This window comes from Parus major, chromosome 7 (genome assembly GCF_001522545.3).
Source record: "Parus major isolate Abel chromosome 7, Parus_major1.1, whole genome shotgun sequence".
NCBI classification, from domain to species: Eukaryota; Metazoa; Chordata; class Aves; order Passeriformes; family Paridae; genus Parus; species Parus major.
Window position 1 is genome coordinate 21707720 of NC_031776.1, and position 13828 is coordinate 21721547.

Sequence of the window (13828 nt, forward strand, 5' to 3'; positions counted from 1 at the left end):
GGCAGAAGACTCCTAATTCCTGCAAGAGGGCAAGCATTTGCAGGAACTAGGCTTCAGGATACCTGTTTGTCTCCAGCCTTCCCTCCCTGTGCAGTTTGCCTTTGGAAATAAGGTTGGGAGAGGAGGGAGAGGAGCCAAGCAGCCTCTTCTATGTCAAGCAAGAGCTGAAAACAGTCATGTGGGAAGGTGACTCAACAGAAGACAGTCTGGAGGAATGGGCCAGGGTGCCAGTCCCTGTTTGCCTGTCTGCCAGGCCGCAGCAGCGCCAAGGGCCAGTAGCTGTGGCAGAGGCCTGGTGTGAGCATTCCTAGAAGGGGGCAGAGGGAGCAGGAGCAAGGCATCTGCCAGCCAAGTATGGAGATTGCTGGCCTGGGAGAAGAGGCAGCTTCTAGCCCATTCCTGTGAGTGCTCAGTGTCACATGCTGAGCTACCCAAGCTACCCAAGCATCATGGTAGTGGAGGGGAATGCAGTGGCACCAGCTGGCTTTGTTCCCCTTCACCACCTGGAAACCAGGCACAGGCTGCCTGAGCAGGGAGGGGACAGACCCCTGACCCATGGGCACTCAGGACCCACACAGCTTTGGGATGTGAGAGGCATCTCTCAGCCCACCAGGTCCAAGAGGAGAGAGACTCACAGCCTCTGCTGAGCGAGTGATGGGGCAGCCAGAGCCGGGGCTGCATCCTGCAGGGCTATGGAACAGCCATTCATTGGTCCAGGCAAGAGACAGTGTGACTCACGGCAGGTCTCCAGTTAGTCCTTGGGAGGGATGAGCAGGTGTGAGCCGCCTGTCTCGCGAGCAGGGAGGGCAGCTCCCAGCTCACACAGGCATGTGCAGCTCGTTGTACTCGTCCCGGCCATCCTCATCGAAATTTGGCTCCGCATCCTCCGAGTCCAACTGGGAAGAGGCAGAGACCAGGCTATGAAGGCCACAGCTGCCCCCAGTGTGGGGTCAAGCCTGGCGTAGAGGGATCAGCACACAGCAACCCAGTCACCTGGGCCGTGCTGGGAAAAGCAAAGCTCTTGCTCCCTCCCCTCTGAACAGGCTCCTTTAAACCTCATGCCCGCCCATCCATGCATCCCCAGCCCGATGCCCTTTCTATTCTAATGCCTGGATCTTTGGTCCTGTACTGCAGCTCCTTCCTCTCCCCCTGGTGGCAGCACTCACTTCTGGGTGCTGCTCCAGGCTCTCCTCCAACACAGCTCAGGATGTTGATAACAGCAGAGGAGCTGCCAGCTCTTGAAGAGCTGCCAGCACCCTGGCACTGTGATTACATGCTGAAGTGCCAACAGCCATAGGTTCTGATGTGCTGCTGGGCTGTTCTTGCTGTTGGTTCAGTGGGGAACTGGTGTGTTTCTTGATGAAGGAGCCACAAGATGGAAGGGGAAATCACCTCTGCTTGGTAGGAACTTATTTTCTTCCCCAGGTAGCCCATCCATCTCATACTGCACTCCCAGGGCTACAAGATCCAAGAAAGATATCCGCCCACTTACTACTGTTGAGCAAAGCCCCTCAAGGCTTTGCTGGCCCATGACCTCTCAGCCTGCCAGATCTCCTCAATCTCACTCCAGTGTTGCAAGCTAGACAGAGGACAGCTGTCTGCTCACCGCTTTGAGCTCCCTGTCGTGGAAGAAGCGGGGCAGCACGAAGCGTCGCAACGGCACTGTCATGATCAGGACAAAGGGGAAGGCCAGCGATGCCACTGTAGATTTCACCACCCAGAGCAGCACAATGCAGGCCAGTTGAATGCAGGTGAAGAGATTCATTCTCCAGGTCTTCACCTATTAAGTAAATCCAGTCTAAGAACACATTATCTTTCCACACAGATTAAACAAGACCCAACTTGCAAAATGAAACTCTTCTGCAGAGCACCTGCTGCTGCAGAGTCTACCTGCCTTTACTCTACAGCTAGGTAGAACTCCATAACACATCAGCCTCTGTACTACCTGACAGCATACCCACCTGGCAGTGTCCCTCCACCCCCTCAAGCAGTGCATCACTCCTACAAATTGCCTGACCATCCATACAATATCCTAACAATACGCTCCTGGGTGCAGCCTACCAGCATTGTATCACCTCTGTGCATGCCTTGCACTTCTCGGCCCAAACTTGCAGCCAAGCAGGGTCACTAAGCCAAGTGTCATTCTAGCAAAATACCATCCTCCCCTCACCTGCTTCTTTTTCCTCTTCTCCTCATTACCTGGTTCTATGCAACCTGCCTTTGCTCACCTTGACAACGTAGATGTGGTCAGGGTGGTGCTTGGATGGCATGAAGATCAGGAGCAGGCGCTCATAGAGCTGGATGCCAGTGAGTGACGTAACCCCCATGTAGAGGAAGATGCCGAAGAGCACAGCCAGGGGGATCTGCCGCAGCATGTTCCCCATCACAATGGACAGACCTGCACAGACAGAGCTCAGGGCATGTGTGTCCCACACCAGCCCCTCCGCAAGCCACCTCAGCCTCCATCCCTCTCCCTCCTCCTCTGTGTCCTGGGGCACAAGGGAAAGGAAGCTCAAAATGGGTAGGTGTGGGCAGGCCTGCAGCGAGCAGGCAGAGCACGGACTGGCCCACGGGGCAGGGACAGTGCCAGTGCCAGGAGATTCAACTGCTTGGTCCTGACCTTTTCCCCTCCCTTGTTCCCTGAGCAGAGGCTCACCGACAAGGGCAGCAATAAGCACTCCGGTCACACGCTGCTCCTTCACCTCCTCGATCCTGGGCTTCTCCCCAGGCGCGATGGCCTTGCTCATGACGGTCAGGGCATTGACGTGGGTGACGGAGCGCACTGTCGCTGCCGTCAGCCAGGGCAGCCCAAAGAGAGCGCAAAGCCCCCCCATAGTGCCAATGAGCAGAAGGTCCAGGTGGAAGCCAGAGCCTTTCAGCAACTTCCTCTCTTTCTTGCTAACAATCAGCCTGAAAGAAGATAGAACCTGGGTCAGTACAAGGCCCAGGTCAGTGTCCAGGGACAGCACTGCAGCTGGGGACAACGCTCGCTCTCTGGAGACAGCACACATGGGGATAATGACAAGATGGCTGAGGAGGGGGATGGTGGCTGTCAGACTCAGGTTAAAAGTTTCCTCCTGTGCTTGGCTGAGGCAGGTCTCCATCACACCATATGCCAAGAGGGGAGCCAAAAGATGATGGGAAAAGCCAAGGTACAGTCTGAAATGGCCAAGATCCTGCTCTTGCTGTTCCTTTGGAATGTCTGTTGCATCTCCAAGGGAACCAGCACCCATCCTGGCCTTGCCTCTCTAGGGGTTAGCAGTAGCTGAGGTTTGAGGGGAAGGTACTCACGTAGTGATCTGTGTCTCCATGAAGATAAGAATGAAGACCAGGAGGGCAGGGATGGCAGAGGCAAACATCATCCACAGCGGAAAGGTCCCACTACTGCCCATGGGGTGGATGAACCAGCCACGCTTGTGAGGGGATGTGACCGACAGGCCGGAGGGGACATTCAGCTTCTGGTGGTGTAGTTGCAAAACCCAGCAGTTACTCATTAATACAAACAAGCCTCACACAGCTTTGATCCTCCTGCTCTCCCTGGTCTGAATGTCTTAGATGATGGGATAAGCCACCCTGAACTGAGCAGGACTTTCTCATGGATAATCCCCTTCAGTGCAAAAAAAAATTATGTTTCCTAACATGGGCCTGTATAATTTCCTTTCAGCTACTTAAAGTCCCTTCATTCTTTTCCAAGACACCAAGGAAGTATCTTCCCTCAGGAACTTCACCCCCATGTCGGTCCTTGCAGACCATGGTTAAAATGCTCCTTGACCTCTGCTTGGACAAATTAAGTGTTCTGAACTGCCTACCATTTCCTGAGGTGGCTTTCCAGACTTTCCAAGGCTTTTCTGAGACATTTTACAGCATTGTTTTTGCAGTGCAAACCCCAGAAGAGGCCACATTCTGTGGAAATGACCTCATTCTGACCATGTTCAGGGGGAATATCATGTTTGTGCTCCCATCAGACCACACAGACTCCTAGCTGTACATCATCCTGACCCTGCGTTCATCAGCATTTGAACCCTTGGCTCTCTGCTGCTCTACAGCAATTTCTGCTATCTGCACTGCAGGCAGACTTTATGATTTGCATTTATGTTAATCAGCATAAGTATGAATAATATTTCTGGAATGTTTGTCCTTGAGTTAAGCTGTGTAACTAAGTACCATTTTCTCGGAAAGCTTTGTACATATGCTGAGTTAATACTAAAATGATAATGCTTTTGATATTAACTGTAGAAGTGTAGAAGGGTATGAAAAGAATGTAACAAAGTGCATGATTTTACTAATGTCTGACAGACTGAAATTTTTCATTGAAATTCAAATGAATAAAAATGCATTTGGATTCCACCAAGCCTTGGGTTGTTTTGATAAAAAGCTTGCATGATAAACAGGAAATACTTTTCACCCTCTTCCCAATCTTAGCAAAAAAAAACCCCAAAAACAAAACCAAAACAAAACAAGAAATATAATTCCATACCTACTGAAAAAGGAGAAAGAATGAAACCTGTGAGATACGTTTGTTTGGTAACATTAAGTTATCAAACTTAAGTTTGTACGTATACTGGAAAAAAAAAATTCTGTTTGGGATAAAGTGATCAAAATATTAGTATCCTACAGTCAACAAGAGAATGAGTATGTTGAGTACTAAACTCATGACAAATACCCCATTGAAACCATTCTACATGCCACCTTCTTCAGTGTGCATGAACAGTTTATGTCTTGCTGATTGACTGCAAATGTTTAGAGTTCCAAACAAGGAATGAACTGCACTGTATCTCCCTAAAGCCCCTAACCCCTCCCCTACTAACAGCTGGAAGACCAGAGGGATACCAGGGCACTCCAGTCCCTGTAGCTCTGGCCTCAGCCTCAGCAAGACCCTTGGAGCTTCCCTTCACCGTGGGAGTGAGAATAAGGGGAATGTTTCTGTTTGCTTTGTGCTGTTATGACTAAAGAGGCAGGAAATACAAATTCCCCATTGCACAAGAGCAGGTCAGCCCCACAGGATCACTGCTGGGCTTCAGGAGAGGCTCTGAGGGCAGTGCTAGCACCTACCTGTGTGTATGTGTCAGTGATAGTGTAATCCACCAGCACCATGACCAGGATGGAGATGGGGATCCCAAAGTCTCCGATGATCCGCCGCGCCTGCAGAACACAGACCTGTCATTAGCAAAGGGAACAGGCCAGCTCCACACGTGCATCCTGCTAGAGGGAGCCCATGGCAAAGAGAAGCCCCAGAGGGGGCCAAGCACCACTCCAAATTTGAGCACTGCTGATGGGCAGGGCAAGGAAACCTAGCCTGGACCCATGGGGCTGTGCATCCCACTGGCCACACAACATGCTCTTAAATGACTGGCTAATTGCTCCTGCTGGCCTCTTTAGACAGCGCTCCAGGTACAGATACCATGCATGTACAGAGATGCCCAAAGAGAAAAAGTTGTAAGTTCTTCTTCTTATATTCTAGTTTAACAGACTTGTATCCAGTCCAAGGAGCTTTCCCAAAGTCCAGAGGACTTTCCAGCAACCTCACTGGAGCAGGACAGTGCAGATACCATCATCAACAGTCAGCTCTTGTCTGCACCCTAGGGTAGACTACCATCCCTCCTGCAAGGTATTCCAAGAATTTCTGGTGTTTCTTTGGGAGATGTCCAAGTGTTCTGGAGAATAAAAGTCTGTAGCCAAAAGCATTATTTGTTTGTCGTGTCCCTTGTCCTTAACATGTGACTCCCACAAACTTCTCACCTTTCCTCCTAAGAAGCGGCTGTTCTTGAACTTGCGCATAAAGAAGGCAATGAAGAAAGTGCCTAGCATGAGGATGAGGGAGAGGAGAGCAGTGTTGGGCTGCATCCTGGTTCCCAGTGACATGGCATCCGTAGAGAGCACGCTGGCATTCAGGCTGCTCTGCACGTTTGGTGGGTAGAACTTCAGCAAAGGATGTTCTGCAAACACCTGAGCAGGTGAGAGAAGCAGCAGACAAGTTACTGCAAGGAGGGGCAGGAGGCACTGTCACTACTGGGGGCAGGAGGATGCAGAGGTGTCCTGCTCTGTGGAGAGGTGAGGGCAGTAGATGGTGGGCACGGACAATCCCAGCATCCGTCACCTCGCCTCGCAACCTACCCAGCTGGAGAGGGCTGGGGAGAGAAAAGTGGCCCCTCTTTAATGTCTCCTGCAGGAAGAGAAGGGGAGAGAGACATTAGGGCTCTTCCTGCCACCCTCTGTGGTGGCATAGGAGCCAGCTGGGCTGAGGCATGAGACCAGCAAAGAACTGCTCTGCAGAATGTCTAGGAAAATTGTGGCTGAGCTGAGGAGGCTCTGTTCCCTCGCCTCCTGTGTGCTAAAGCAGCTGGTTCCTGAGGGATTAAGAGATGCAGCAGCCCATCTCCCCAGGGAAGGTTCACCTTGTACAGTTTGTAGAAGGTCTCATAGATAAAGATGAGGGAGATGAGGAAAGCAAAGATCTCCTGGGTGAAGGGCGAGATGTAGCGCACCAAGAAGCTTCCTTCTGCTGCCACGATAATGAAGATGAAGACGATGAGCCACAAACCAATCCACACTCTGCCTGTCAGATACTCAATGCCTTGTGTCTGGCAGAACTGAAATGGAAAGGGGAAGGAGTTACTCGTGGTTCCTCAGGCTGCCTCCTGCTTCCACTTCCCAATAAGATCAAAGACTGTCCTGGAAAAAAGCATCTACATCTGCTTGGGCATCCAGCACAGAATCTGTGAATTCATGGCTAGAGTAATAGGTAAATTTGCAGACTTTGCATCAACACCTGGCAGCTCACATCAAGTAGGTCTTTACTGCTGCAGTCTTTGTAACAGTACTTCCTTCATGCTCTGCTGAAGCCAGCCCATGCATAACACACCCTGTCCCACCGCTATGGAGGTGCTGTTGCTCAAACACAGCTCCCCATTGCTCCATGCACTCAACAGCACAGGCCTGTTCCCTACAAAGGAGAGCCTGAGCATCTTGCTTACATCCCACTGCATAAAGGCCATGATCTCAGACAGCACCATGCATACAGACAGTTGTATGTGTGTGGAGATAAGCCCCCGGGCTGCCACCACAGAGGAGACCATCTCCATTGCCTCTGCTCATCCACACAGAGCAACTATTTCCAGGACAAATCACACCCCCCACCCCTTTGCAGCCTTCCTCAGTACCAGCACAGGCAGAGGTACTCCTCTGTACACAGTGACTGGACAAAGCAAAAGCAGTCAGTAAGAAGTGCAGTCACAGGAGAGCAGAGAAATTCCCACTCTGCAATAGCATCACCAGCTCCAAACTCTTGACAAGGTGAAAATCCAGCTGTAGAAAAACCATGCTTTTTCAAAGACACAGACATGCTGGCAGTCAGAGAAAAGAAGAATTAGATCCACTGCTTGAAGGTACAGTGATAGAGGGATGCTTTCAAGAGCAAAGAGGTCATGCTACTTGAGAAAGAAACACATCCATTCTGGCTGGCCAGATACCTCTGCACACACCCTTGGGCTTATCCTTAGAGGTGGGAGTAATGTACGTGGCACGTCCCAAATGGGTGGTACACTGAGCGTTACTGAGCTCCCATAAAAGGAAACCTGGACACAGGTAAAAGTGGTGAAATGGTCTTCAAGAATAAGAAACTTTCAGGATGCAGCTACAAGTGCTCATTATGCCAGTGAGCTGCATCACAGAGCTGGGGGACGGTGCTCTCCTCACAGTCAGCAGAAGAGTGCTCTCTCACACCTCGAGGGATACTGGATACAGCAACAGGAGGTAGAAGTCCCTGTAGTGAGCCTTGCAATGGGTCAGCAGAGCCAAGGGCAGCCCTGACTGAGCTGAGAGCAGCCTGGAAGTACTCAGAGTTCACCCTAACAAAGACCCTTTGTAGAGCTGAGAAATGCCAGCTGCCCTCTCCACAGCAGGGACAGAGCGAGCAGGTGCCAAGCACAGACACTGCCTCACATGTACCTTGTAAAAAGCTTCTTCAAACACCAGCAGAGGCCCTGAGAAGCCAATGACCAGGAGTGGCTGGGCTCCAAGCAGGGAGAAGAGAATCCCTAAAACCGAGGTGGAGATTATCAGCTCGGAGACCCCCATGAGACCCTCAGTTTTCTCTCCTGGGAAAGAGAACAATGTATGAGTGTTATAGCCCGGACATAGGCACCATCACCACGGACAGGCAGGCTGCACAGCTCCAGACAGAGAAGGCAGGTGCTCATCCCATCAGTCAGAGGTGCTCTGTGTTAGGCAGGGAGCAGGGAGGGAGCCCAGGCAGCTGAGGCTGGAGAGGCCAAATGGCAGGGAGGGAACAAGGCACCAGCTGAGGCACAGCACTACATTCACTCTCCCAGAATGAACAGCACCAAAACCCACCCCAGAACAGCATCACACAGACACAGCCAGTGTCCCAGAGTGCAAAGAGCAGACCAGAAAGCAGGCCCATTACCTAGGAGTCCCCCGAAGGTGATGGCAGGAGAGAGAGCAGCAAAGTAGATGAAGAGAACGGCTGCGAGACACTGGCTGTGCAAGGCGTCTCTGATGTCACTGAGGTATTTGGGGTACCTGCGCTTTATGTCCCGAACCAGACCTCCAAAAAATATCCCGGTTCGCTTCAAAGGGTCGTCCTCAGCTTCCTCCTCTTCTTCCTCAGCTTTCACTTCACACAGCTCTGGAGGTGCATGGAGGGCAGGGCTTCAGCAATGAACATGGCTGGGCCCTTAGGCTGTCCCCCTCCCCAATACCTCATAGAGCAGCACTAGCCTGGTGGGCCTCCTGTGACAGCACATCCCACTGCCTCCAGCTGTCCCCAGCCACCAGTCACTGCCCACAGTCACTGTCCTGCTCCCCTTGCCCCACTCCCCACTGCAGGAGCCAGGCCCTGCCCACCCCTCTGCTGGGCTCTGGGAGGGCCCATTGGGACACACAGGGCACTAGGCACAAACTTGCCCAAATGTGAATGGAGAGACCTTTGGCTTCCTGAGCAGTGCCCTCCTTCATGGACTTCTGCTCCCTCTCCTTCCTCTTCTTCAGCAGCAACTTCTGGAAGGTGGCAATAGATTTGAGCAAGTCTTTCCCCTCCACCTCTGATGGGGGGATGACAATGCTGCAGTCCAAGAACTCGTTGATTGCATTGAGGAGGTCTTGACGATCATCTGCCATGTATGCAGCCTCATGGAAGTGCTGGAAGGGCAGGAAAAAAGAGAGAGGGAGAATGCTCAGACCAAGACTAGACCCAGCTACCTAAAGCCTGGAAAGACAACGCTTGCTGTGACCTTTCGAGTAACATTCTGCTCCTCCATCCACTACTTGTCTCACTGCTGCCACTCTGTGAGCCACACTCCTGAATCCCGCCTCCTGTTTTGAGGGAGAAGCTGGTAGAGCCCTAAAGCACAAGAACCATGACCTGAGCAGGGAGCATAAAAGACTCTTGGGAGTCTCTGCATGGAAGAAAGAGAACGAGAAAATAGCCATCTACAGCATGAGGGAAGCCATGCAAAGGAAACTAGGCAGAAAAGGGAAGATATTTCTGACAGCAAGAGCAGGTGAGCAAGGAAGGAATAAGTAGACCAGGCAGGGAGGTGCTGGCAAACAGGTGGAAGTGCTGCACTGCCTCTGGAGCATGCCTCCAGAGAAAAGGTTGGAGGATGATGAATGAGTGAACAGCCTGTAAAGGAGGTAGGGGACAGCTAAGATCCCTGCAGCACACAGACTCCCTGGAGCCACAGCTTCAATGTAAATGATACTGTACTCCCTCCACGGCGCCAGGACTGTGTAACCTTGCTGTGGCCAGCCCTGGCTGCAGCAGCTGGCTCTGCTCTTCCAGAAAGAGGAGCAGACACTCAAATGAATGAGGTCAGCCCACAAACACAGCCCTGAAGATGGAAAGGCACCTCACCTCTTCTGGCTATAAACATTCTCAGCTGAGCCCCACGCAACTTCAGGGAAGGAATCTTTCAGTCTTGATGCTTCTAATGTACTTTTTCTGATTAAGCCTTTTAGTCTCTAGTTCAGTGAAAGTTGTGCAATACTGTCAGTAAAGGAAGGTTTGTCACTTGCTTATAGTTACATGGCACCAGCAGGAAGGACCTGTGAACCTCTGACCCTCTTGTGCTGGATGTATGCACCAGATGCTCAGATTGGTTTTCCTTTGCATTTAATTCCTTACCAAGATAATCAATTTCACTGCCATCTAGACACACGGGGGACTTCTAGCAGTTCACTTGCTTGTCAGAAAAACCTTCCCACCTCCTCATCTGTCCTATATGGATGTGCTCCTCTGTATGGATGCCCTAGCCATGGGACTCAGCCAGAAATCTTCATCCAAACACCTGGAAACAGTCCCCAGGAATTGCTGGGATTTTTTTGTCAGTTTGGTCCAGGCCAGGTGTCACAGTCACAGGCATCACGCAGCCTCCCCACCTCTCTGTGAAATGTCAGCTGAACATCACTCCTCTAACCCTAAGTTGTCCTTTTCTCCTGCTTTTACACATAGTCTCTTTCTTCACCCAGCCCAGCACACACTGTCCCAGCCAAGTAAGTGTCTGTCCTACTCTTTCCTCTGCACTGGAGCATTCTACCTTGGCCAAGCCAGGCTGATCTTAAAAATCCCAGGTGCTCACACCTGCCTGTCCCCACCTGAGCCTTTGCACAGCTCTCATCTCAGGACTGTCTTCTAAGGAGCCAACAAAGCTCCCTCACAGCATCACTGCTCATCAGCTGCTCACCTTGTCAGACATGAGGGTGGAGATTGAGCGGCCAATTTCGTGGTAGTCCATGTTGGCCTGGCTAGGTCCCAGCAGCACAAAGATGAATCTGACAGGAATTGGGACCTCCAAGACAGATTCCAGGAAGACGGCCTCATTTAGTCGGACGAAGGCCATGGTTGGCTGCTCCAGAAACTGCACACAACCTACCAGGGGGCAATGTTTGGAGCAGAGTTAATCACTGGAGTGAGCTGTACTGGGCTGCCTTTAACAGCAGACACAGGGGTTTTGGAGGTTCCTACAAGCCCTGCAGTCATGTACTTTCTCCAGATCACAGACACAGCACTGAACTTCTGAACTGAGGACTGCTCCAAGTGCTTCACTGATCATTCACAAGCAGTGCTACTTTGTTTAGCCTCCCAGCTAGCCCATTCTCAATCCCTTACAGATAGGCTCTACTTTATAAGGGGCTAAGTTTAAATTGGAAGGTTGTTTCCCACTTATGGAAGGAAACCTCTTACATGTTACTTTTACCAAACAAATTTCTAATCTCAAAGAATGAAATCAGGTTTGCTTGACATGACCTATTTCCCATAAACCTTACTGCTTGGCAATAATTACTTTCATATTCTTTAGTTCTTTATTAATTGAATCCCATATTAGCTCAGCCACTATGCTGTCTGAGAAGGATGTCAGGTTAAACAGTCTATAGGTACTGGCTCACTGTGTTCCCCTCCTTGAGCATTGATGCTATGAGCTTTTTCTGTTACCCTGTATGTTCCCTGTATTCCTAAACTTTTTTCTTTTTTTTTCAGGGAAAAGAAAGTCACTGCTTTAAAGACTCATAGGTATTTTACAAAGAGTCATTTTGTTTTACAATGTCTGCACTTCATCAGTGCTTGGCAGTCTCCTTGGTTCCTAACAGATTGGGAAGTTCTCCTGCATCCTCCAGCACACCAGCCGCTTCCTTCACGTACCGAACACAAATGTTTATTGAGTACTGGTATTTCTCTGGCATTATTACTGATCTTTCTGCCATCTGTGTCCAGCAAAGAGCTCTCTTCTGTGTCAGGCTGGCAAATCTGGGCCTTCTGAGAGTCAGAGCAAACCTCAAGACACAGCCTTAGCTCAGAAACAAGCCAATGTTTAGTTATTTGAGTACTCAAAAGTGCATTTATGAACCTGATTTGGCCTTGTCATGATTAAGCATCAGTTTGGCTGGGCTGCCAAGCCTCTTTGCCTGAGCTTTTAATCTACTGGGTAGACAATAGCATTTACTTTGCTTGTAGTATAGCAGGGTTTGCTGAGATGTTAATGCCAGCAAAGTGCCGAGAAGAAATACTCTTGCAGTCAGAAGGCACCAAGCCCACTGATGCTCAAGCCTGCCTGCTCACACCCCTCCTGTACAGAGAAATATGTCCTGGTAGTGCCACAGTCAATACATGAGATCTTGCCACCAGCCAGGCTCTGCTTCTGTCACCTCAAAGCTCACTGGAACACACAGCCAGCAGCCAACACTGGTCAAGGACAGGGCCCAGCTGCTGGCAAGGTGTTAAGAGGCCAGACAGAGAGCAGCAATGGTCTCTGGCAGGGTGATGGCTTGGCCATCAGTCCCCTCAGGCACCACTAACCTACTTCTGTGTTGCAAAACCAGACATACTGTGAGCCTGGCAGGACTTAACACCACTAAGCTGGGCCCCAGCTCCCAGCAGCAGTGTCTATCAACCTCTTTTTTAATTTAGGAAAAGAACTACCCCGGCAGGCCAAATATTTGCTATACACAAACAGAACATGAACCATCACCGAAGGAGGGAGTGTACCAGGCTCACTGCCCAGCTGAACATGTATGATTTGACCAAATATCCCTCAGGAGTGAGGGCACAGACAGCTGGGGCCACACCAGTATCTGCACTAATCACTGTGGGACTCTACATGCCACCTCTTACCCACAAGGACCACTGTGGCCTCTGCATCTTCAGGGATTTTCTCCATCAGCTTCAGGTATTTACGATGGCCCTCAGAGTTATGAAGATGTGGGTTTTTCTGCCAGGAAAGAATACAAATAAGTAAGGGTGAAGTCCCCATGCTTTGGTCTCCCTACACAGCCTTGCACCCCACTGGCACAATTGCAGCTGGGTTTGCCTTGGCTGCACACCCAATGCCTGCTTCACAGCAAGGCACCCTCACAGCAAAGGCCACCCTGCAAATGCCAGGGTTGCTGCTGCCACTACATGCTCAAGCAGACATCTGAATACAGTGCAAAGCCAAAACTGGGTACCAAAATCATAATGCAGCAACCCGATTTCCAGTGCTCGAGGTGACCCAGGGAGCTCAGTCCTCACATGACAAGGTTTCCCCACAAAGGGGCTCAGAGGTGGGTGCCATGGCCTGCTGTCAGCCAACAGCTGTCCCCAGAGAGTGGAAAAAGACACAGTAAGGCCCCCAGGTCACCCTCACCTCCTTGCACTCGGTCTCGTTGGCCTTGGGGTCAGCCATCTCAATGCGTTCTTCCCCCATGAGGGGCACGCACGTGTCTGTGGTGTGGTTGTGATGGTGGTTCCCCACGATGGAGTTCATGCTGGAGCTGGAGTGGTTCCTCGGGAAGAAGCCCTCTTTCTCATCATTGGGATGGCTGAGGAGGAGAGTGGTGGCCATGAGGGGACCTGCCTCCCTTGCCACCTGGGCTCACAGAAAACCCCTGGGCCCTGGGAGCCCGTGTCCATGTCCACCCACCTGTGCTTCAGCAGCAGGGCACGCAGCACGTTGGCCCGATCTTCTGCCCTGATCTGGTCAGAGATGATCATGGTCTCCACCATGAGGTGAGCAATGCCAGGCAGAGTGGTCTGCTCCAAGTCAAGGAGGACGGCACCTGCCAGCAATGAGGGGAAGAGCCCTGCTCCTAGAGTGCAACACTCCCCATCGCATTCACACTCTGGGGACACAGCTGCTCCACCAGGAGCCAGGCTTTGGTTGGGGGACAGATTCAGCTGAGAAATGCCAGAGTCCAAGTGCCCCATGTCCTTTCTGCAAACCCTTGTCCCAAGAGAACCCAAAAGCTCCAAGATGCAGTGGTAGTTCTGGTATCTCCTTTCATTTCAGTCTCCCACTCTGACCAAACTTGCCTTTCCACACCAAAGATGGGTCCA

At 51.2% G+C, this 13828-nt stretch overlaps 1 protein-coding gene across 3 annotated transcripts in view; it reads right to left on the reverse strand.

Annotated features, from left to right (window-relative positions):
• Nucleotides 1-717: 717 nt before the first annotated feature.
• SLC4A3 (solute carrier family 4 member 3) overlaps nt 718-13828 on the reverse strand; it is a 31482-nt gene continuing 18371 nt past the window's right edge. For 2 of the 3 annotated variants that reach the window (XM_033516066.1, XM_015634834.3), the window contains exons 9-23: nt 13416-13551; nt 13140-13314; nt 12629-12725; nt 10704-10888; nt 8946-9159; nt 8426-8647; nt 7948-8096; nt 6396-6590; nt 5740-5946; nt 5053-5142; nt 3292-3458; nt 2657-2910; nt 2229-2398; nt 1607-1780; nt 718-896 (exon numbers count right to left, since the gene is read on the reverse strand). In XM_033516066.1, the coding sequence (XP_033371957.1) occupies nt 819-896; nt 1607-1780; nt 2229-2398; nt 2657-2910; nt 3292-3458; nt 5053-5142; nt 5740-5946; nt 6396-6590; nt 7948-8096; nt 8426-8647; nt 8946-9159; nt 10704-10888; nt 12629-12725; nt 13140-13314; nt 13416-13551 (2513 nt within the window). In that variant the 3' untranslated portion in view covers nt 718-818. The remainder of the gene's footprint in view (nt 897-1606; nt 1781-2228; nt 2399-2656; nt 2911-3291; nt 3459-5052; nt 5143-5739; nt 5947-6395; nt 6591-7947; nt 8097-8425; nt 8648-8945; nt 9160-10703; nt 10889-12628; nt 12726-13139; nt 13315-13415; nt 13552-13828) is intronic. The other variant, XM_033516067.1, reaches the window with a different exon arrangement.